Consider the following 20,741-nt stretch of genomic DNA (forward strand, 5'->3'; position numbering starts at 1 on the left):
AGATCCGAGGTCGCTTTGGCTGCAAGTGCAAGTCAAGGTACCAACACATCAAAAGACACAGGTAAATCAACGTGGAAATCGTCATATTCCTCCTCTACGGGGAAAACACATCCCGAGGCTATATCAGTTGAGAAAAGGTTGCCCTACTTGAACATCAAACAAGAAAAGAGGAAGAGAGAAGAAAAAAAAAAACCCAAGCCGTGGCCTGGGAAACACATGATCCGCCTAGTCCGCCACCACCGCCGGTCACCCCTTTCCAACGCACATAAAAACCCTCTCATGATTCTTGTCGACCCAAAACGCCTTGCGGTCTGCGCACAGTATCATATCCACACTCTCATCCTCGCCAGTCAGGAAGCAAACGGCTCTCTGAGCTACTTTTCTTTTTTCCAAAGGTTGTGAAATTTGCCAGAAGACATTGACCACCAGCCCAAGCATGGGACGCGTAAAAGTATTCCTCTCATCAATCATGGCATCCCGATGCATCTCGTCCGATATGAACCACCGTACTGTCCTGTTCTATTTCTCCATATGCCCGTTGTTGAGAAGCATCTCGAGAACGACCTGCACGCCGTGTTGTTCTGGGTGACTCATGGATATCTTGACTGTTCCCTTGGAGTCCTCCCCTGCGGGTGTCTGCCCGCCGAGCCAACTGTTTTGTGAGGCAGAGGCATTGCCACCAGTGGGGCCTCTAACGCCAAAGTCAAGGCACCTAACATCGCGACCTGCAATGATTTGTCTGAGGCGACCGTTCTCGGCGTTGCGCACCTCAACGTAGTCTCCGTTGAAAAGGAGAAGGTACTGGCCATACATTGTCGCGCTCATAGCCTTCTTCTGCTTGCCCGAGTACTCCATAATCAAAGTGCGACTCACGTCGCCGTGCTTGTCTACGTAGACGGCACAATCCTCGTACGCCAGCAAGAACTCTTGGTCGTTCAACCTGAACATGCCTAGAGGTCTTTGATCCCGTATCCTGCTTGCAATGTTCGCAATGGCAGGCTGTTTCAGATCCGGGATGGACATTGTCTGCTTCTTGTCGAGGGTAAGCAACTCGAACCCTTTTGCCGTTGATACGGCGATATAGCTCTGGAAGAGATTGAGAGAATAGCATTCCGTCGGAAGGTAAAATTCGTCGTAGTCGCGGAAGGAGTCGGTGCTGCCCCCCAAACCCTTGCGGCCACCAAAGATCCGAGGTCTCTTTTCTGAAGCCTTTTGGAAGACGGGTTCGAGTACCTTGAAGGTGTTGTGCATACCTTCCTTCCGCTTGAAGAATACCAACATGCGTTCCTTCATGCGCGCCGTGGCAAAGAAGGCAACGTCCTTTGCTAACCTTTGTGGCGCCCGTCTCGGGTTGTCGTGAGCAGGGGCAGGGAAGTTCGATACTGGCGCAATTACATCGAGGGGGTAAGCGATGAGAGAGCGATCTGCAATCACGAGACACACGGAAAACTCCTCCAGAACAGCTATTTGTGTCACTCTATTTGTTTGCACACTCTGTAGACTTGTTAGCGAGCAGCTATGCTATGCGTTGGAACTTTGCAACTTACCCTCATCCAGCCGCGGGGATTCGTGGCATCGGAGATGTACACGCCGTAGTCTGTTCCAATGGCAACGATCGACTTGCCAAATGCGTTGAAGCCGCAAGCACAATTGACCTGGGCTCTGCATACGGGAGCTGGTCCTCTGCCTGGTCCGTACACTTCCTCAATCTCCCGAACAGCTCGGTCGAGAGGGGTGCCGCGGATGGGAACGCCTGGTTGTCTGCCGACAGCTGAAGCCGCATCATATACGAATGCGCTGTCTGCCAGTACGCGTAGACGGAATGGCTCAGCGTTCTGAGAGAAGAGAGCTTTGGCGTGCCGTGTCTTGGCCTCGATAATCTTCTCAACCCATTCAGCGCGGCTCTGAGCAGATGTAGCATACAGTGTGTATGTCTCGTGGCCCAGGTGCTTGATCTTGAAAGGGTAGAGGATCTTGCCCTCAGGGTCGTTGGACATTGTCGGCGTAAGCCTGGCCGCTGAGGTCGATCCAACCGAAGAGCTTGTTGCGACATGTTCCAGTCCCGGACGCTCAGTGCCGTTGGTAGCAATCCTATTCAACCTTGGGTCTGAACCTGCGCCGCCAGCGCGGGCCAAAGGAGCAGTAATACCCTTCTGCTTCGAAATGGGGTCGTCGTTCATGCTGTCGAGGAATAACAGAGGCATAGGAATGGGCTACGACTGTCAGCATCAATGTTTGGGTCGGTGGTATAACTAACTTACCTCTTTTGATACGTCATACTTCTTCTCCCCTCTGACGTCTTTCGGACTCACGACCTTTGCGAGGATGAAGTAGTGGTCAAAGAGCAAGGCATGCGTGTCCACCCATCTGACACCCTTCGAGCCCATTCTCTGCAGATCGCCCTGCTTGATAAGCTCCCTACCGAGATGGTCAAGGTTGAGGACGGAGTGGAAACCAGGCCTGAGGACGAGCATTGAGTTGAGCTCCATCATTTCAACCTTCTTTTGCATCTCGGCAACCTTTGTGTCACATTCCATTGTGACATTGCGGATCTCGGCGATTGCCCTGGCCAAGTTGGCCTTCTCCTCATCGTCTCGAAGGGTCTTCTTCTCAACCGTTTCTAAAAGCAAAGAGTATCTCTGCAGACGTGTAATGGGGGTCTTGAGGAAATGCTGCCATCCCAGACGTTCGGAGCGCTTGTGTCTCATGACCTGCTCTAGGAAATTGCGGAATAAAAGATTTCGGTCAGACTCTTTCCGCACCATGTACTCTGCATACGGGAATTGAGACGCATAGTCGATGTAGATATCTTTGGCCTTCCGGATCCATTCACGGAAGACATCAGAGAATCCTGACACCCAGGGGCCCTGCTCTTGCTGCCGGTATTTGAGCTGTGCTAGAAGGTTGTCCTTGTTAACGAGCTGGACGGCGTCTGCCTTCCCAAACACGACTTGAAGGAACTTATCGATCTTGTTGGGTGGAATGATGGGAGGCTGAGAGTTCCGCAGATGGTCTCGGTATAGTACGCGGAGAACCTCGAGCTGATTGACAAAGTACTCCTCGCTGTTGACGATCTCATGGAGGACGTGCTGACGCTCAATCTCCTTCTTGGGCTTTTCGGCGAGTTCCGCGTCTTGTATCTTATAATGAACATTCCAATCCGCCGGCTTAACCTCTTCGAGGAGCATATCATCCAGGTTGGCCTTTCTGAGCGTCCTCATGCAATGATGCGAGTAGCAGCGTCCAGGTTGCGAGTCGTCATCATGCAACTTCGAAGCATAACAGCCATAGCCCGTCAATTGAGGTAGGACTCCGGATATTGTACCGCTTCCGAACTTGACCCACTCCTCCTCTGGCACAAGAACTCCAGCGTCCAGCATCAGCTGTGAGACGAGTGTGCTCAGGAGCTCAGCATCGGCAACATTGATGGTTGGAACCTTTTCGGTGAATAGCTTGAGCAATGCCTCTTCGACTGTTTTCTGCTTCAAGTCCGGTTCGCCATCGGCCATTTCGCGAATCCATGAGGCGATTCCACTGAGAGCCCAGGGTTCAGAGCACCTCCTGATATCGCCAGAAGTAAGCTTGGACGGCACAAACTTCCTCTTACGGCCGCTAGGTAGTGTAATCACGTCGTACGTCATTGAGGACGGAGTATTCGACTCATACCCATCGTATGGGAGGCCTTGTTGCGCCGCAAGCTGTTGTTGCTGAGTCTGGTAGCGGGCCATCTTCCTCCTCTCTTCTGCGGCGTCTGTCCGTGACCGAACCGGGGCTTGGACTTGGGGCGTGTGGCTGTGGCTCGACAGGGAAATGGATCGCTCCGGGAATGGAGAGTTGAGGCCGGTAGTAGAACCTCCTCCATGGTAGTCCGAACCGCCATCATGCAGTGTCCTCGAGTCGGTGCTGAGCGAGTGGGAGTGGTAGCTGCGAGTTGTTGGATGAACTGAGAGTAGAGAGCTTGTGTCGCTACCGGGGCCTGGGGGAAGCGCCGGAAGCGGTCTATTGGAAAGACCTGGATGGTAGTAGAGGTCAGGGTAGTCCTCCTTGTACGGTGACTCGCTGCCACTCTGTTTCGAGTGCAGCGATACGTGTTCATCGCCATCGTCGAAGCTCAGCCGGTGAGCGGACGGTGCCTGCAGGCCGCCAGTACCGCCGTAGTCGACTTCAGCATCTCGGAAAGCAGGAGCCCGTTCGTAGGCCTCGTGAGAAACATCGTACTCGTTGGGGTTGGGCAGCGGCCGTGATCCGTCCTGGGCCGGTGTTGGACCAACTTCGCTGCCGTATGCCAGGTTGCCAGCATACCCGCCAGCGAGCGCACCCAAGTCCATACCGCCGTAGTCGGTATCATCACTCTGTTCTTCGGGTGGCGGTGGAAGAGGGTTCATAGTGACTGGCTCGGGGAAAGCAAATGGCACGCTGCTGAATCTCTTGTCGTCCAGCTCCGCTTGCTGCATTGCCAACACCCCCGCAGTTCCCTCTGGGTCGTCATCATCATCGTCATAATCGATTGTCGGAATCGGAGCCCGGTTGGCAGTCGGCGCGTTCGAGGTGGGTGCCATGCCGGCGGAAGCCAGATCTGAGTTATACCGCCGTAGTCCTTGAAGCTCGTCGTCGGAGAATTGTCCGTTGATGGGCATGGGGCGGTGCCGACCGCTCAACTCAGCCTCGATGTCTTGGAGCAGAGAGTCTTGTAGTTGAGCTTGGTCCTCGTCTGTGGGAGTGATGGAGCTCGGGTCCCAGGTGGGCTCATCCATAGGCCGGCTGGGTAGAGGGGCATTTGTAGGGTGTCGTTGCAAGCCGGGGGAGTGCTGCTGTTGAATCTGCGGAGACGGAATCGGGGATGCTGCCGAGTCAGACCTGCTGTAAAAGGAAGAGGGATCGGCGTAGTTTGGCCCGACGGGCATCGATGACTGGATCGGGTAGGGTGTCTGCGAGTTGTCCGAAGCGTACGACGCTGCCGAGCTGTTACCATTTGTTGGATAGGAGTTGTAGTTGTTGCCATAAGACTGCGAAAAAGTCGAGTCATAGGTCGGTGCCGGCGAAGTCGCGGATGGCGCGGAGGGGAAAGTGCCCTGGTATGAGGAGGTAGGTGAGTGGCCGAACCCCTGAGAGGATTGAGGAGCCGTCGGAGAACCGTAGCTTTGACTGTAGTTGTTATAGCCGGAGTATGTCGGTTGACGCTGGGGGGCTGTTGTGCTCGCATATGCAGCCGGATTATACGCCGCCGGCTGGTAGCTAGATTGTGTTGGAGCTGTGTATGATGTCGGCGAAGCGGCAGATCCGTATCGACTCGGGGGACCGGGGTGGTATGGGAGAGATGTCGAGGCCGTCGAAGGCGTCCGCGCAAAGGCCTGGGGGTTGTAGCTAGAATGCGAAGAGGTTGGAGGCGAGGAAGCTTGGTACTGGTGTTGGTAACCAGAAAGCGCATTGTTTGTCGATCCGTAGCTGTGCCGGCCTCCAGAATGGCTTGAAGTTGTCGGGCTCGTCAAAAAGAGTTCGTCTTCGCCTCCTCTCGAGGCGGACTGCTGATGACCACGAGCTTGCGCCCGGCTCTGATCAAACATTGCGGCATCATCGCCGTTGTTGAAACTCGGCCGCCGCCCGAGGTAAGCCGACTGATCTTGCGACTGGTCGGGTGTGGGGTATTGTACCGGGGGGATATGGCCATAACGGCGCTGACCGTCGCCTCGGAAAGACATGGTGATCGCGCAGGACGAGGACAACGACGACGTGACTGGCTGTGGAAATCCGTCTCTGCGACAAGCTGCTGCGTCGTCGACCTAAGCAGAATGCCGGGTTGTGCGCGATTGCATCTGTTCGCAGCGAGCTCGATCGGACAGTTGCTCGCTATACGGTGCGGGTTCGTTGGTCGCGCGTTCGTCTGTACATGCGCCGGGGAGAGTGTTGTTGTATGTTTGGCGATGTGGCCGGGATGGGAAGTGAATGATGGTAAGTTGTAGAGTTGTTTGTCCGGATGGTCGCGGGGTGAGCCTCGCGGGTGGTGCTGTTGTGCGGCGCAGGCGGGCCTGGTAATAGGACTGACGTCTTTGGGGCTACCCTCTGGGCAGTGATGTGCGGCGACACTAATTTGGAGAAGGTCGTCGGGCTGATCTAGGCTAGGACTGGCAGGCTCGAGGCGACCGTCGCGCAGCAAACGGGGCGTTGAACAGTCGAAAGGGCGTCAGGTGGTGAAAAGAGCGGTGCGACCTCGAACAACAACAAGTGCCCAGTGAAAATAATGGTCGGCTGCTGTCAGAAGGGCTCTCCGTCTGTTCGCTGGGCGGGTGGTGAGAAGAGGTGAAGCAGTGAAGCAACCTGACGAATGACACGGTGCGACACGGTGCGTCTGCCTGGCGGCGAGAGCGAAAACCAAGCCACAAGAACGGGGCTGGAGAGTCGTCACAGGAGTCCAGTCGCAAGGTCAGAATCGTCGGGGTTGGCCTGCGGCTGGCAGTGGTGCAGTGCTCTGTACAGGCAGGGCAGCGTAATCTTGCGAATCCCGAAAGTGAGTGTCCGAGGTTCTCTCCTAGGATAGTGCTGGTCTTCCTGAGGTCTTTGGTTTCTTTCTTCCCGTCTTTCGTAAGCCCTCTCGCTGCGTCTCTCCTCGTAGACCAGGAAGTCGAGTCGCACGTAGTTCCGCGTTCGTCGGTGTGTTGCGCTCGCTCTTACCCTCACCCTCGATGTCTGACCCCCGTGGGAGTTTGCGGGGTGGGCGACCGGGTGGGAAATATCCGTGGGCTGGCCGACTATATTTCCCAAGTCAGACGACGAGGAGCGATGGTTTCGTGTCGGTCGCTTTGTGTTATGAGGTATGTAGAAGAAGAGAGACAGCACATCTCACTCTCTTTTCGCTAATGATGAATTGGGTACCAGGTTCGGTAAAGGTCAGGTTAAGGTAAGGTAAGGTAAGGTACCTGATGAGAAGATGTGAGTGCAGGTATGGGAGCGACGCTGGGACCAAAATATGAGGCACCAACAGGAACAAACTGCCCAGAAAAGGAATTAGGCCAGGTACCTAGCAGTCCGGGCCGTCATGTGTTATGAAAAGGCCCCAGGTGAAGAAGAAATTGAAGCTGGGCCGAGAGAGTCTTGGCTTGGCCGCACCAGAATGAACTGGGACGGACAGGATGGGGAAGATGAGCGAGGACGTTTGACTGGATCATTTGGGTGTAATGAAGTACCTTCAGGGCTTATGGGCAGTGGGATGGTACTTTGTTCGTGTGTAGCTAGGTGGCCTGGGCTGGGCTGACTTGATTGATACGTCCAATTAAGGTACGAGTACGGATACGTACTTACTTATTTCCACTCACCGGGCACCTCATTCATCGCTCTTTCCCAAATATCTTGGAATACACAGTATCTACGTACCTACTTCGAACAGAGGGGGAAGGAACCTAAGGAAGGAAGGGGGACACTGGAGAAGACGGCAGGACCGGGGAGAGTACCTTAAGGTAAGGTAGAATTAGAGGTGAGCGACTCTCAGACATTGAGGACCGTGGGGTTCAGTAGCCGTCTGATGTTCCCAGTCTAACTTCCCATCAACTTTACTTCGTTCCGGTCCCAGATGAACACAATGGCCCAGTCTCAAAGTCAATGCTGAATTGGCTCGATTACGGAGTACGTGTGATTTTCGACAGACCCTACCTTATCCCGTACAGAGTACCAACAGGATGGACAAGCTGGAACAGTAGTGTACTCGGGGGCTGCGAGCCAATGGCCTATCCGTACGTTGATCTGTTTCGTTTCCTGCCTTGCGACATTCACCCCTTCTTCACGGCCGAAGAATACCACCTTACTACCTCACCACTACATTCTCACCCGCTTAGGTGGTTTCGCATTCTTTGGAGTTTGCTGCTGTGCTCACTGCTGACAACCTGACAGACAGACAGACAATGGGTACGAAATATTGAGGGCACAAGACTTCAGTGAATGGTCACTCATGTCTCTTATAGGTACTCATATGATCCCGGCAGCAACCCATCACGTCGGCTTCCCCCCATTTAGACACCTCCTTCTTTCAGTCTCGTATTTCGACTAACCGCGCACTTGGGCTGCACGACGGTTGGATGACCCTGTCCAAAACCTGGCCGCACGGAAAATTCCTACAATTCGGGGTCCCTGCCGGGTGGATATTAATCTGCTAGCGAACCCCATTCTCGTATATTCTCCCACAACGTCCGACAGGGGGAAATGTGTTGCGCGGCCCGCGGGAGATCCAGCTTCATCAATCGTCGTTTTGGAAACGAAAAAAAGGAAACATACTGATCATGCCCGACTTATCCGCATGGATAACCACTGTCTCGTCTCTCGATAAACTTTTCTGTTCCCAGTCACACAGAGATGAAGACATTTCGGTGGTGGAATGTGTCATTTGGAAATCCGAAATTCGGCCTGTTGCGATTCACCTCCACTAGCACCGACCACAGACTGAATGAAGTCTGGAATTCCTGCGTACCCAACAGTGAACACCGTACCTCTGCAAGCATGGCAAGGAGAATGTCAACTAATACATACCACGTGTCCCACCGGGATCGCTGCCGTGGCTGCTAACCCGCGCGTCGCGTATCCTTGACCCGCCTGTCTCCTGGATTGTCTCACTCAGTCGGTAGCCCCATCATATTCGGAAACGAGATGCCATTTGGAGCAGTATCTCTCTCGGCATCTTGCGTTTACGCGCACCAGCTATTCTGTATTACAGCATGGCGAGGGAAGACTGCACAGCCGGTACTCGACTAACTAACACAAGAAGCGACCGGACTGTGTAAGCTCTGGTCCGTAGGGCTGACTGCATCTGGAGGGCAGGACGCCACGGGATTGGTCTCCGCAGCCGTCAACATTCCCTAGCCATCAAACTGCCTATCTTGACTGGTCGAATGGTTCAGACTCATGCAGGAGGCATGGCGGACACCCCTTGTGCTTCAAATCTGTTCCAGCTGCTCGCTATTGTCCGTCTTTGGCACTCCGTCTTCATTGCTCGACATATACGACTGCAGCCAGTTCCGAACCAGCCGGTGCTGGCCAAGCGGACGTCGACTTGCGTGTGATACTTGATAGTCAACCTCCAGCTATGTGGGCCGAGGTCGACCACAGGTTCCAGGGATGATGGTAGTTGACATCGACCTCTATAGACTGACCCGACGATTCAATGAGCGTTCGCAACCGTCTCTCCTGCGCGCCCGGAAGATTGCAGCGCAGACTTTGACTGATCATCACTCAGGTCTGTCAGATTTGGATGTTTCAGATTTGACATGTTCATGATCTCTGCAGTGCAATCATGATGTCAAAGAAGTTGTCCGCAAGAGCGGCCTCGAAACGACCCCGCCAGCTATATGGCCAGAGCTCCATGCTAGCGTTGATGATAACGTATAGCGCATGATGGATAATGGCTGAAGCTCTCGATGGCACCCAAACTCTATCGACCAAATCTGACTATAGTCGCACGGTGCCGAGTCGGCTATCAACACAGACCAGTCGTTGAATGCACCTGGCTGCCTCCCGTATTATCATCATCAAGAAGCTGTACTGTGGCTTATACCCTGCGAGTTGCAAGTCAGGACCGAATGAAGAGGCTCCGCGGCCTTCGGTATCTCTGAGAGCCACTCCCGGAAATTTCGGATAATAAGTTAAGGTGCGCCGCCGTGTTGCTGACGGCGCCGCTGACTCTGCAGCAGCCATTCGCCGAGTTCGCCGCTGTTCAAGCCACAGTTGGATCGACTTCTGTTGAATTGTCAAGTTGCCAACTGTGGCACTCGCGCGCGCCATACTCAGGACATGGCAGGCCGAGCATCGGCCCTCTTTTCGACGGCATGTCCTAAGACAGAACTGGCAGGACCAAGAATACGGTACCTAAGGTACAGTAGGGTAGCAACTTCCTTTGTTGAATGCCCGTAGTCGCAGTGCCTTCCCGTTCACCATTGCATTTGCACCATCCATTCATTTGTAAGCATCCCGGAGAACTGCCAGACCATTAGCCAACCAGATGCTCCTGAAGCTCAACCCGAACCCACTTGGACCAAGATGACGGCGATGAGATAATGTTGGAGCGGGGCAGCAGCTTCCCCCACCATCCAAGCGCAAGCTGGGCGTGACAGCGTGTGCTGCTGTCCATTCATCGGGACTTGGACCACGGCATAATTAATACCTGCCAGAGTCGGAGAGGAGGGGTAGACTGGCCGGACTTTAGGGGAAATGCCAGTGGGCGAGAAGACGAGCAACCTTGCCGTGCTGCTGCGATCCAGCGGTTCTCTGAAGGAAGACAGGGCGAGGCGAGGCGAGCTTCTGCCCCTCGGAATTCCGAATTGTGCATTTTCCTGGCTACGGAATACCACATCTCTCGTCCCTCATTGGGCGTCCACAGAGTTCGTGCAAGCCGGCCGTCAGTGCCCGCCCCTATCCATTCGCAGTGAGGTATTCCGTATTGAGGTGAGGTGTTGTGTGTGTCTCTCTTCCCTTCCCCAGTGTTCCCCCCGTCTGAGCTGGGTGGCTGGCTCGTCTCAGAGACTCCATAAGGTACTTTCCCCTTCTTCCCCTCTTTGCACCTTGAACTTTCATCATTTCTTCTCCTCAACATCTGCTGCTTGAGCAACACATCCGCAAAACAATATAACCAATTCAAACCCAAACCAACACAAAAGTCATTCAAAATGGTCAAGGCTGGTAAGTGTCACTCTTTATATACACGGATACCAACCTTCCCCGTCGGCCTAGTGCAGAGCCGCAGTGCCGGGGATGGAGGGGCTAACCGCAGTCCGACCATCCAATTTGCGCTGGATTGAGCGGGTTTTGGAACGACATGGGAGAAGCAAACACCCTGATGGCTCCGCGACGTGCCTACAACTGGGAATCAGCTTGCCACTGGCCAATCTTCAAGCTCGATCGACCTCCATCCTCGTGTTCCTTGCGCCGTCTGCTGTCGATCCGTTTGGTTCGAATCAAGATGGTTCCCGTCGTTCCCGTCGTGGAGAAAGCCAAAGGGGGGAGATGGCTTTCCTCGAGGAGGGGTTGGAAAGGGGCACATGCTTTGTCAAGATGATGGATGAATCAGTTGGCTAACTTTGGCTCCCAGTCGCTGTCGTCCGTGGTGACTCCAAGGTCACCGGCTCCGTTGTCTTCGAGCAGGAGTCCGAGTCCGCTCCCACCACCATCACCTGGGACATCACCGGTAACGACGCCAGCGCCAAGCGTGGCATGCACATCCACACTTTCGGTGACAACACCAACGGTTGCACCTCTGCCGGCCCTCACTGTAAGTATTCTTGAGAGACGTACCCGAAGCAACGCCTTCAGTCAGCGAGAAGCAAGTTAGAAATGGTCGCTAACCACGGAACGCTGCAGTCAACCCCCACAACAAGACTCACGGCGCCCCCCAGGACGCGAACCGCCACGTTGGTGACCTTGGCAACATCGAGACCGATGCCCAGGGTAACTCCAAGGGTACCGTCACCGACAAGCACGTCAAGCTGATCGGCCCCGAGAGCGTCATCGGCCGCACCGTCGTTGTCCACGGCGGCACCGACGACCTCGGCAAGGGCGACAACGAGGAGTCCCTCAAGACTGGCAACGCCGGTCCCCGTCCCGCCTGCGGTATGTACACACCAATGCTCTCTAGCAGATGGGCCTTACTAATCATTGAATGCAGGTGTTATTGGTATCTCCAACTAAGCTTGTCGTACCTACATAGCTCCTGTTTTGGGACGGATTGTCATCTGAGGTGGGGGTTGTCAAGCTCTCTACATGCTTCATTCCACAAAGCTGGCCGACTGTATTGAAGGCAGCTGAACGTTGATAGTAGCAGGCTTCCTACTTTAGTATGGCATCCTCAAAAGTAATACAAAAAAATCACTGTAAAACCGTCCCTCTAAATTGGCATAGTGAATAGCATCAGACCTGAACCTAAACGTCCAGCGGGAGTTGCGGGGCTGGTCCTTGCACTGTGAGGGGTAGGAAATGACGTGAACGCTGCTAATACTGGCATGATGGTGTCTCTCTTTAGTAACAGTTGCGACAAGCCGCCATTCATCAGGCAATCTCTGGCTAAGGCATTTCAGAGATGGGAATCTCTACGCAAAAAAGTTGAAACTGAATTATGTACACTGTCATTGCTAGATGAGGTAAGGTAGTTTGCTTCTCAAATATCCGTCATTCATTGCTCAAGTGACGGATTGTTGTTGTTCAAGGGGGGAAGCTGTCCTTAGCAACCAAAACCGCAAGCGCAGCACCTTACATAAGGTAGCTGCAACCCCGCTCTCGCTTAAGGGCACCCGCCACTGCTACTGGCCACCGGCGAGCTGCTACCCTTGCCTCCGTGTGGACTGTAGTCCCTGAACTCCTTTTCCCCACACTTGCTTGCTCGAGACCGGGCGAAATTGAGGCAAGCTGTCAAAAAGGCGGTACGACTGTCGAACGTTTGATCGAACAATCGCCTTTGCTACCTCTCCTTTCCAACCCAACATCTCTCCCTCTCTCTCTCTCCCCCGAAAATCATCTCTACATCCTCTCTCTCCGTTTCCCTTACCAAACCCCTTCTCATTTACCGGTACGTTTCCTGTTTTCTTCCTTTCCAATGGTCTATGGCAAGCCGGGTACCAAGCTTGCCCCTTCAGGGAGGGCGGCAAGCTGATGCTCCTACCCGGGGAACTGCACCTATCCATGCACTTTCTAGACAACCTCACCTAAGCACAATGGCTTTGTCTTTGATGTACTCGTGCACTTGCAGTCACAGTCATCTTGGAAAGCCTTCTTGTGCCTTCAATGGGAGCTGTCAATTGCAGTTACCGTGTTGCCTTTCAATGCCTGGAGCTTGTTGCTTCAGAATGTCTGAGACGGCAGGCAGGCACGAGACACCCAACGGTCACCGCAAACAGCTTGATACGGGCAGTGCGCTAATTACCTATGAGTCTCTATAGTATATCTTCTCAATAGCACCCGGTCACTCCTTGATTCTCCCATCATGTCGAAGCCCTTTTTCGCCAAGGTCAAGAGCGTGCTTAGCGGCGACACCCTCGTCTTGACCGCTCCCAACAACCCAAGAGCCGAAAAGACCTTCTCCCTCGCATACGTCACGGCCCCTCGCCTGAACAAGGAAGGCGATGAACCATTCGCTTTTCAGTCAAGAGAATACCTCAGAGAACTCGTTGTTGGCAAGCAGATCCAATGCACAGTAGCTTATACCGTACCTTCGGGTCGCGAATTCGGCTCTGCTCTGCTCTCCAAGGATGGTCCTTCTCTCCCCGACGAAGCTCTCAAAGCTGGATGGCTCAAGGTCAGAGAAGAGGCTGGCCGTAAGGATGACGACGAGGCTACTATCCAGCGTCTCGACAACCTGCGCCAACTCGAGACCGAAGCCAAGAATGCCGGCAAGGGTCTCTGGTCTGGTACCGGCGGCAACATCCAGGTCCAGAATGACCTCGGCGGCCCTCAGTTCATGAACGAGTGGAAGGGAAAGACCGTTGACGGCATTGTCGAGCGGGTTCTGAGCGGCGACCGTCTGCTCGTACGACTTCTCCTCTCAGATAAGAAGCACGTGCAGGTCATGGCACTCCTTGCTGGAGTCCGTACCCCTACCACCGAGCGAACGATACAGTCTACCGGCCAGACACAGGCTGCTGAAGAGTTTGGAAACGAGGCCAAGGCTTTCGTCGAGGAGAGACTGCTCCAGCGCCGCGTAAAGGTTGATATTGTTGGCGCCAGCGCTCAAGGGCAGTTGGTGGCAGCTATCATCCACCCCAACGGTAACAAGAACATCGCCGAGTTCCTCCTTACCGAGGGTTTCGCGAGATGCAACGACTTCCACTCCACCATGCTCGGCGAGAAGATGGCCAGCCTCCGTGCTGCCGAGAAGACGGCACAGGGCAAGAAGCTGCGCCTCCACCAGCACCACGTTGCCAAGGCTGATGGCGCCTCTTCCGATATGATTGTCGCAAAGATTATCGGCGCAGACACCATTGTCGTTCGCAACAAGGCTGGTGACAAGGAGCAGAGAGTCAACCTCAGCAGTATCCGCGGCCCTCGCACAAACGAGGCGTCAGAAGCCCCCTACAAGGAAGAGGCCAAGGAGTTCCTGCGCAAGAAGATTATCGGCAAGCATGTCAAGATTAGCATTGATGGATCAAAGCCTGCTACCGACGGTTACGAGGCCCGCGAGGTTGCCACGGTCACAGAGAAGGGCAAGAACATTGGTCTCGAGCTGGTTGAGGCCGGTTACGCGTCTGTCATCCGTCACCGCAAGGACGATACTGACCGTTCTCCCAACTATGACGAGCTCCTTGCTGCCCAGGAGAAGGCCAAGGAAGAGAAGAAGGGTATCTGGTCTGGCAAGGCCCCCAAGATTAAGCAATACGCCGATGCTTCCGAGTCTCTGCAAAAGGCAAAGATTCAGCTCGGTACTCTGTCAAGGCAAAAGAAGGTGCCCGCTATCGTTGATTTCGTCAAGTCTGGCTCTCGCTTCACCATCCTGATCCCCCGCGAGGGCGTCAAACTGACGCTGGTATTGGGCGGTATTCGTGCCCCTCGTGCCCCGGGCCGTGGAGGCGACAACGGCGAGGAGTTTGGCCAGGAGGCCATTGACCTTGCCAGCCGTCGTTGCAACCAGCGCGATGTTGAGGTCGACATTTACGACATTGACAAGGTTGGAGGTTTCATCGGTGACCTTTACATCAACCGCGAGAACATCGCAAAGTTGCTTGTCGAGGAGGGTCTGGCATCTGTCCACCGCTACTCCGCCGAGAAGTCTGGCAACGCCACCGAGCTGCTTGCTGCCGAGAAGAAGGCCAAGGAGGGCCGCAAGGGACTGTGGCACAGTTGGGACCCGTCTCAGGAGGAGGAAGAGGAGGTTGAGGCCGTCGAGACCACCAACGATACCCCCGAGGCGTACGAGAACAAGCCCAAGGACTACCGCGATGTTGTTATTACCAACATTGATGGCAACGGAAAGATCAAGATCCAGGAAATCGGCAAGGGCACTGCTGCTTTGACGACCCTGATGAACGACTTCAAGAAGTTCCACCTGAACTCGTCAAACAGCAAGCCTATCGGCGATGCGCCCAAGGCCGGTGACTTTGTCGCCGCCAAGTTCTCTGCTGATGGAGAATGGTACAGAGGCCGCATTCGCTCCAACGACCGCGCAGCAAAGGTTGCCGAAGTCGTCTACATTGACTACGGCAACACAGAGAAGCAGCCCTGGTCTAAGCTGAGACCTCTGGACCAGCCTCAATTCACCACCCAGAAGCTCAAGGCCCAAGCAATCGACGCTTCGCTCTCCTTCCTGCAACTGCCTACTGCGCCGGAGTACTTCTCGGAATCCATCGGCTTCATTGCCGAGTTGACTGAGGGTAAGGAGCTGGTAGCCAGCTTCGACTTTGTCGACACCAAGGAGGGCGTCAGCTACATCACCCTCTTTGACTACAACGCAAGCGACAAGAAGCCGGGCCCGAACGACTCGATCAACAAGGAGGTCGTTGCCAACGGTCAGGCCATGGTGCCCAAGAAGCTCAAGGCGTGGGAGCGCAGCGGCCAACACGCTGCGTACCTGAAGCACCTGAAGGAGGTTGAGGCCAAGGCTAAGGAGGAGCGCCTCGGCATGTGGGAGTACGGTGATATCACTGAGGACTAACTGCATCGGATGTGGGATGGGCATTGGGAGGAAAAGTCTTTGTAGGGTGGCGGCGGTTTTAGGAAAACACAAAAGTCACTACATAATTCACAGTAGCCTTGCATGAATCAACAGGCTGTGTATGAGCCTCGTCAAACTGTCTTGTCCCTTTCTCGCAATCATGGAAACAAGAGGGCATGTCTCGTAGTGTTGTTGAGAAAACGTTGAGTTGAGATGTTGCGATGTTCGCAACAGCTTCCCTCGGAATTACGTAATGGAGGGGGATTCCAACTTCCCGGTGCCGCGGTGGGTTTGGGTCGGGATCGTCGGCCGGTCGGCTCAAAGAGTCCCAGGCGAGGGATGTGCTTCGCCAAGGTAGGTAGACGACGGGACGGGTCGAAAGTCTGGGTATACTGTTGAGGACGCTTCAATAATGCTTTGGCCGGTACAACAGGTTCAATTGTGTTGACCGCAATGTGATGCTACATCATTGTTCGGAAGCGTGCGTTGTTGATGATTGGTATACTTGACCTAGAAGAGAATGCAAGCACCAAGCCAAGAAGATCTTGGTGAGAGAATCGTGAGGAGTGTTACCAGATTTTGGGGCCTGGTATGGCCTTGGGAATTGGTCTACAGTCCCGGGTCCCGAGCGGGAAGTGGCCTTGCCTCCCATTGTTACTATGCCCGCCAATAGTGCGCTTAGAATCCGCGGAAACTGGATGCGCTGGCCGCTCTCCGCGAGATGGCGAGGGCGAAGGAACCGTTTGGTAAGGTAGTGTGGGAGTGAAGGCGAAGTAGGTATTCGTAGGCGGTGGAAGGTCAGAGAATACCGGGAACCGGAGTTTCCTGATTCGAAGTGGGGATCAAGAGAGGGCGACTTCGGGGGGAGAGTTCGGGTCCTGGTCACTGGCTACTGGCTGGTGGCTTGAAGCTCGACGGACATTGGCGCGGAAGTGAAGGGAACTGAACGGCGGTAAAATGGGCATTTCCCAATCCAATGGTTCCAATCCCACGATAACGGGCTTTGCCACTGTTGAAATTTTGACTGTACCCGTGGTCTCTCTCTCTGAGACGTCCCGGCATGGGGGTTGCGCGGTCAGAGAGAGTCTGCGAGATAAAGCCGCCTTGACAACCGAGGGGCAATTGAGGCGGCGGACGGATCTGACGGATAAAGTCCCAAGGGGGACGAGACCTGGCCAATACGGTACGGGACCTTGTTACGACGTCTCTGGCATGGTATTTATTTGGAACCAATGAAGAGCGATGGCGAGCACGTGGTTGAAGGCGAGAAGCACGATGGACTCTCGTAGAACTGTAGTTGGGAGGATGGGCTGAGTCACAATGCCAAGTCAACTTGGATTTTGCCCAATCTTGGGAACGATTCTTTGGTTGAGACGAATGCAGGCCTAAGTAGCGTGCAAGAGACTTTTGAAACGATTTCGGGCGGTATGCCTCTTCACCTTCGGTAACCAATGTCTAGTACGGATAGATGGGGGCAACGACTGCGGCGATGGTGGGTTATTTGGGTCGAAGGAGATGGTTCATATTTCCGACGACGAAGAAACGACGGCAACGGACGTCTCAGGCTAGCTGGCTAGGTGCCTGTAATGAGGTAGCATTCTTTCCTGGTGAAAGGCTGGGTGTTGATTAGAAGTCGCCGGAACGGACGGGGGCCACCTACGGCGACGGTGGGAGGGGAACGGCGATGGCGAACAGCGGGCGTCCAGTGTGTAACAACATCGCCTAACACCGAAGAGATGATACATACGGTACCTCGAAACCTCGAGTCGGGCCTACAGAAGGGCATATCTCTCATTATCCAGGTTCTTTCCGTTTGCCCCATCTCGTGATAACCCGGGCTGCCGGGCAAGCTGCTTTATTCGCTTTTTTGACGCCTCAGCCGACGTCTTCCTTGGTTTTGTCTATCAGGAACGATGGATTGTGCTGGTGAAATGGGGTTAATTGTCCTGAGCGACTCGAAATTCCCATCCACGGATCGCGATTCGCGATTTTTCTCCGTTTTCTATGGGTATCATTACGTCGGATTCCCTCTCTCTCTGGGCCTGTGCACGAATAGTCTAGGTATCCGTACACGAGTAGAGCCAGCAGCCTCGCAGCAAGCGGGTATTTAGAGCGTGAGAGCGATTTTTTAGAAACCAGCCTTGGCTAGCATTGAGGATATCCGACGGGGACTTGCGACAGCCAAAAAGCGGAACCGCCGATGCGATTGCAAAACGTATCCAGCAAAAGTGACATGAGTAGAGCAAAGAGCCACCGACAGCGAGGCAGCATCACCAGCTATTTTGATAATTTGGCATCAAGTTCCCACGGAAAAGATTGGGGGTATGACGATGGTTCTGGGTCATGGAGGGGCGAATGTTGATGGGGGCTCCTTACCTACTTTACGGATACCTCTATCGCTGCAGCTGAAGCAGCAACTGCAGCACCAGCACAGAGCACAGCACTGCACCTGCACCTGCACCTGCACCTGCACTGGCTGTCTGCAAGTCTGCAGCAGCCTTACTCACGGCCGTCCTCGGGGTGTGGGTCACCACGACGTAATAATACCCCGCCAAACGGTGAGGTGGGACGCAGGCGGGAGAGGGGAAAAAAAAGAAAAAGAGAAGACGTGACGTGACGGTCACGGTCGATGGCTGATGTAAGTAAGTCTAGCACTCGAAGCAGAAAGCATCCAAAACGGTACGGAGTACGGAGTAGGGGCCGAGAGATGAACCAACAACCTGCCTCTACAAGCAGTCTGTGAGAAGTCGAAAAAGAATTTGATCGACATTCTAGAAAAAAACTGCATTGAATAACCTAGTCAGTTGAAATGGCAAAAAGGAACATTGGGTCCATGTTTCTAAACAGCCAGGACTCATATTCATGGATACGGATTCTGCAGCATTACCACAGCCATGTAGGTACCTGAGATACCTACCGTCAGCTTCTCCCATCTTCGGGGAAGGCGCGGCGGTTTTTGCTCATGTCATGTACCAAGGTCCAAAGGTGCGATGTACTCCGTACTCTCAGATACGTGACACTTTTAGACCCACACTAGGGGGGGGGGCTACATACCGTCCGTCGTCCGGGCGTGTGAGGTGCGAGGTGTGAGGATGAGGGACAAATTACCCCTCGCCCCGTCCCCCGGGGGAGGTACGGTACGGTACGGTACGGTTGTTCCTCAACAAAGATCTACTACTTCTAGACCTCACGTCCTCTCTTCTTCCCATTCTTCCTTTACTCTCTCCTCTCTCTTCATCTCCTCCTCAAGTCAATCTCCCACCAACAACCGCCACAATTCCTTCATCAAACATCACCATGTCTACCTCTCTCGACCAGCTCAAGGCCACCGGCACCGTCGTCGTCAGCGACTCTGGCGACTTTGCCTGTCAGTCCACCCCGCCTTCTTCCTCCCCGCCATTCCCCCAAAATCTCTCAAAAACTTCCTGATCACCACTTTGCCACCACAACCTCAATCCATCACGGCCAACACGGTCAATGGATCGTGGCATGATACCAGTTTCCAAAGGACGTTTGCTGACTTGACGACTATACAGCCATTGCCAAGTACAAGCCCCAGGATGCTACCACCAACCCTTCCCTCATCCTCGCCGCCTCCAAGAAGGCCGAGTACGCCAAGCTGATTGACGAGTCCGTTGCCTCGGCCAAGAAGCAGGGTGGCTCTGTCGACGAGCAGGTCGACAACGCCCTCGATGCCCTCCTCGTCGAGTTCGGCAAGGAGATCCTCAAGGTCGTCCCCGGCAAAGTCTCCACCGAAGTTGACGCCAGGTTTTCCTTCGACACCAAGGCCTCCGTCGACAAGGCTCTTCACATCATTGACGTATGTTCTCTTTCCCGATTTTGAACAGATTTGACCAGCTTTGCTAACAACCACCCCAGCTGTACAAGGCTCATGGCATCTCCAAGGACCGCGTCCTGATCAAGATCGCCTCCACCTGGGAGGGTATCAAGGCCGCTGAGATCCTTCAGCGCGACCACGGCATCAACACCAACCTCACCCTGATGTTCTCCATCACCCAGGCCATCGCCGCCGCTGAGGCCGGTGCCTACCTCATCTCCCCCTTCGTCGGCCGTATCCTCGACTGGTACAAGGCTGCTCACAAGAAGGAGTACACCAATGAGGAGGACCCCGGTGTCAAGTCCGTCGGCACCATCTTCAACTACTACAAGAAGTTCGGCTACAAGACCATTGTCATGGGTGCCTCCTTCCGCAACATTGGCGAGATCACCGAGCTTGCCGGCTGCGACTACCTCACCATCTCCGTACGTTTGCCACCCAGTCTTACTTCCCACGTGCTCTGCAAAGAACCAGTAACTAACCCACTCACCAGCCCAACCTGCTTGAGGAGCTCCTCAACTCCGACGCCCCCGTCCCCAAGAAGCTCGATGCCGCCGCGGCCTCCAGCCTCGACCTTGAGAAGAAGTCCTACATCAGCAACGAGCCCCTCTTCCGCTTCGACTTCAACGAGGAGCAGATGGCCGTCGAGAAGCTCCGTGAGGGTATCTCCAAGTTCGCCGCTGATGCCGTCACCCTTAAGGACATCATCAAGCAGAAGGTCCAGGCATAAATTGATCTGTCCTGATGCGGAAGCGATGACAAAACAAAAAACCACGCCTGCAGGCGAGACAACTTTCCCGTTGGGAGGAGGATATATATCATGACGTGAGAATGACTTAATGAGAAGGAAAACAAACAAATCCCCCAATCATACACATTACAAACCCCCAGCAAACAGCGCGTCAAGTGATGGAAGAGGCGCCGGGTTGTGTGAAAGTCAACCTTATTTTTTTCGGAGGGAGGCATAAAATCACAAAGATAGACTGCTTGGCAGCAAAAAATCCGAGAAAATTGGTCTCCCAAACTCATCAAGTTTCCACAATGTGAAAGTTGTATTGCTCTAATGACTAAACGCCTAGTAATATGATGAAGCTTCCTTCACTAGGGTAATTACTGCTGGTTGCGTCCCAACTTGGTATGGGATTGCAACTTGTTTTGTACAGTGAAACGTCTCCAGTGGCGTAGACGTTGGCGATGACTTCTAGGTATATCCATTTCCGTCGTTCCCCTCCCTTGAGATGGGGAAGTGTTGGGCAGCCAGCCCACACACATGCAATCGTGTCTCTCCTTCGT

General features: G+C 54.2%; 5 protein-coding genes across 5 annotated transcripts; 3 read left to right on the top strand and 2 right to left on the bottom strand.

Annotated features, from left to right (window-relative positions):
- Positions 1–460: 460 nt before the first annotated feature.
- On the bottom strand, positions 461–6,010 carry BDP81DRAFT_19785 (CNH domain-containing protein). The gene is made up of 3 exons (XM_060582505.1): positions 2,262–6,010; positions 1,548–2,213; positions 461–1,494 (listed from the first exon to the last, which is right to left on the bottom strand). Exons 1-3 carry the CDS (start codon positions 5,697–5,699, stop codon positions 520–522), a joined length of 5,079 nt encoding a protein of 1,692 aa, XP_060452369.1. The 5' UTR covers positions 5,700–6,010; the 3' UTR covers positions 461–519.
- Positions 6,011–9,847: 3,837 nt separating this feature from the next.
- On the bottom strand, positions 9,848–10,675 carry BDP81DRAFT_19815 (uncharacterized protein). The gene is made up of 2 exons (XM_060582510.1): positions 10,179–10,675; positions 9,848–10,117 (listed from the first exon to the last, which is right to left on the bottom strand). Exons 1-2 carry the CDS (start codon positions 10,568–10,570, stop codon positions 9,934–9,936), a joined length of 576 nt encoding a protein of 191 aa, XP_060452370.1. The 5' UTR covers positions 10,571–10,675; the 3' UTR covers positions 9,848–9,933.
- BDP81DRAFT_19839 (superoxide dismutase) lies at positions 10,672–11,759 on the top strand. The gene is made up of 4 exons (XM_060582515.1): positions 10,672–11,011; positions 11,066–11,245; positions 11,335–11,583; positions 11,639–11,759. Exons 1-4 carry the CDS (start codon positions 10,729–10,731, stop codon positions 11,659–11,661), a joined length of 735 nt encoding a protein of 244 aa, XP_060452371.1. The 5' UTR covers positions 10,672–10,728; the 3' UTR covers positions 11,662–11,759.
- Positions 11,760–12,949: 1,190 nt separating this feature from the next.
- BDP81DRAFT_456976 (tudor domain-containing protein) lies at positions 12,950–15,610 on the top strand (the record flags this gene model as incomplete). The annotated part of the gene is made up of 1 exon (XM_060593232.1): positions 12,950–15,610. One exon carries the CDS (start codon positions 12,950–12,952, stop codon positions 15,608–15,610), a length of 2,661 nt encoding a protein of 886 aa, XP_060452372.1.
- Positions 15,611–18,774: 3,164 nt separating this feature from the next.
- BDP81DRAFT_19890 (transaldolase) lies at positions 18,775–20,519 on the top strand. The gene is made up of 4 exons (XM_060582523.1): positions 18,775–18,977; positions 19,147–19,430; positions 19,490–19,873; positions 19,942–20,519. The coding sequence occupies exons 1-4, from the start codon at positions 18,908–18,910 to the stop codon at positions 20,176–20,178; spliced, it is 975 nt and encodes a 324-aa protein (XP_060452373.1). The 5' UTR covers positions 18,775–18,907; the 3' UTR covers positions 20,179–20,519.
- The last annotated feature ends 222 nt before the right edge of the window (positions 20,520–20,741 follow it).

This window comes from Colletotrichum phormii, assembly GCF_030913505.1.
Source record: "Colletotrichum phormii strain CBS 102054 chromosome Unknown BDP81scaffold_1, whole genome shotgun sequence".
In the NCBI taxonomy this organism is placed as follows: domain Eukaryota; kingdom Fungi; phylum Ascomycota; class Sordariomycetes; order Glomerellales; family Glomerellaceae; genus Colletotrichum; species Colletotrichum phormii.

Coding starts and splice junctions, on each gene's coding strand:
- BDP81DRAFT_19785 (XM_060582505.1), bottom strand. CDS start 5,699: ATGTCTTTCCGAGGCGACGGTCAGCGCCGTTATGGCCATATCCCCCCG. Junction 2,214..2,261: donor AGTATGACGTATCAAAAGAG/GTAAGTTAGTTA, acceptor TGACAGTCGTAG/CCCATTCCTATGCCTCTGTT. Junction 1,495..1,547: donor ATCCCCGCGGCTGGATGAGG/GTAAGTTGCAAA, acceptor ACAAGTCTACAG/AGTGTGCAAACAAATAGAGT.
- BDP81DRAFT_19890 (XM_060582523.1), top strand. CDS start 18,908: ATGTCTACCTCTCTCGACCAGCTCAAGGCCACCGGCACCGTCGTCGTC. Junction 18,978..19,146: donor CGACTCTGGCGACTTTGCCT/GTCAGTCCACCC, acceptor ACGACTATACAG/CCATTGCCAAGTACAAGCCC. Junction 19,874..19,941: donor GCGACTACCTCACCATCTCC/GTACGTTTGCCA, acceptor CCCACTCACCAG/CCCAACCTGCTTGAGGAGCT.
- BDP81DRAFT_19839 (XM_060582515.1), top strand. CDS start 10,729: ATGGAGGGGCTAACCGCAGTCCGACCATCCAATTTGCGCTGGATTGAG. Junction 11,246..11,334: donor CACCTCTGCCGGCCCTCACT/GTAAGTATTCTT, acceptor GGAACGCTGCAG/TCAACCCCCACAACAAGACT. Junction 11,584..11,638: donor CGGTCCCCGTCCCGCCTGCG/GTATGTACACAC, acceptor CATTGAATGCAG/GTGTTATTGGTATCTCCAAC.
- BDP81DRAFT_19815 (XM_060582510.1), bottom strand. CDS start 10,570: ATGTTGAGGAGAAGAAATGATGAAAGTTCAAGGTGCAAAGAGGGGAAG. Junction 10,118..10,178: donor CCACTGGCATTTCCCCTAAA/GTCCGGCCAGTC, acceptor CCGTGGTCCAAG/TCCCGATGAATGGACAGCAG.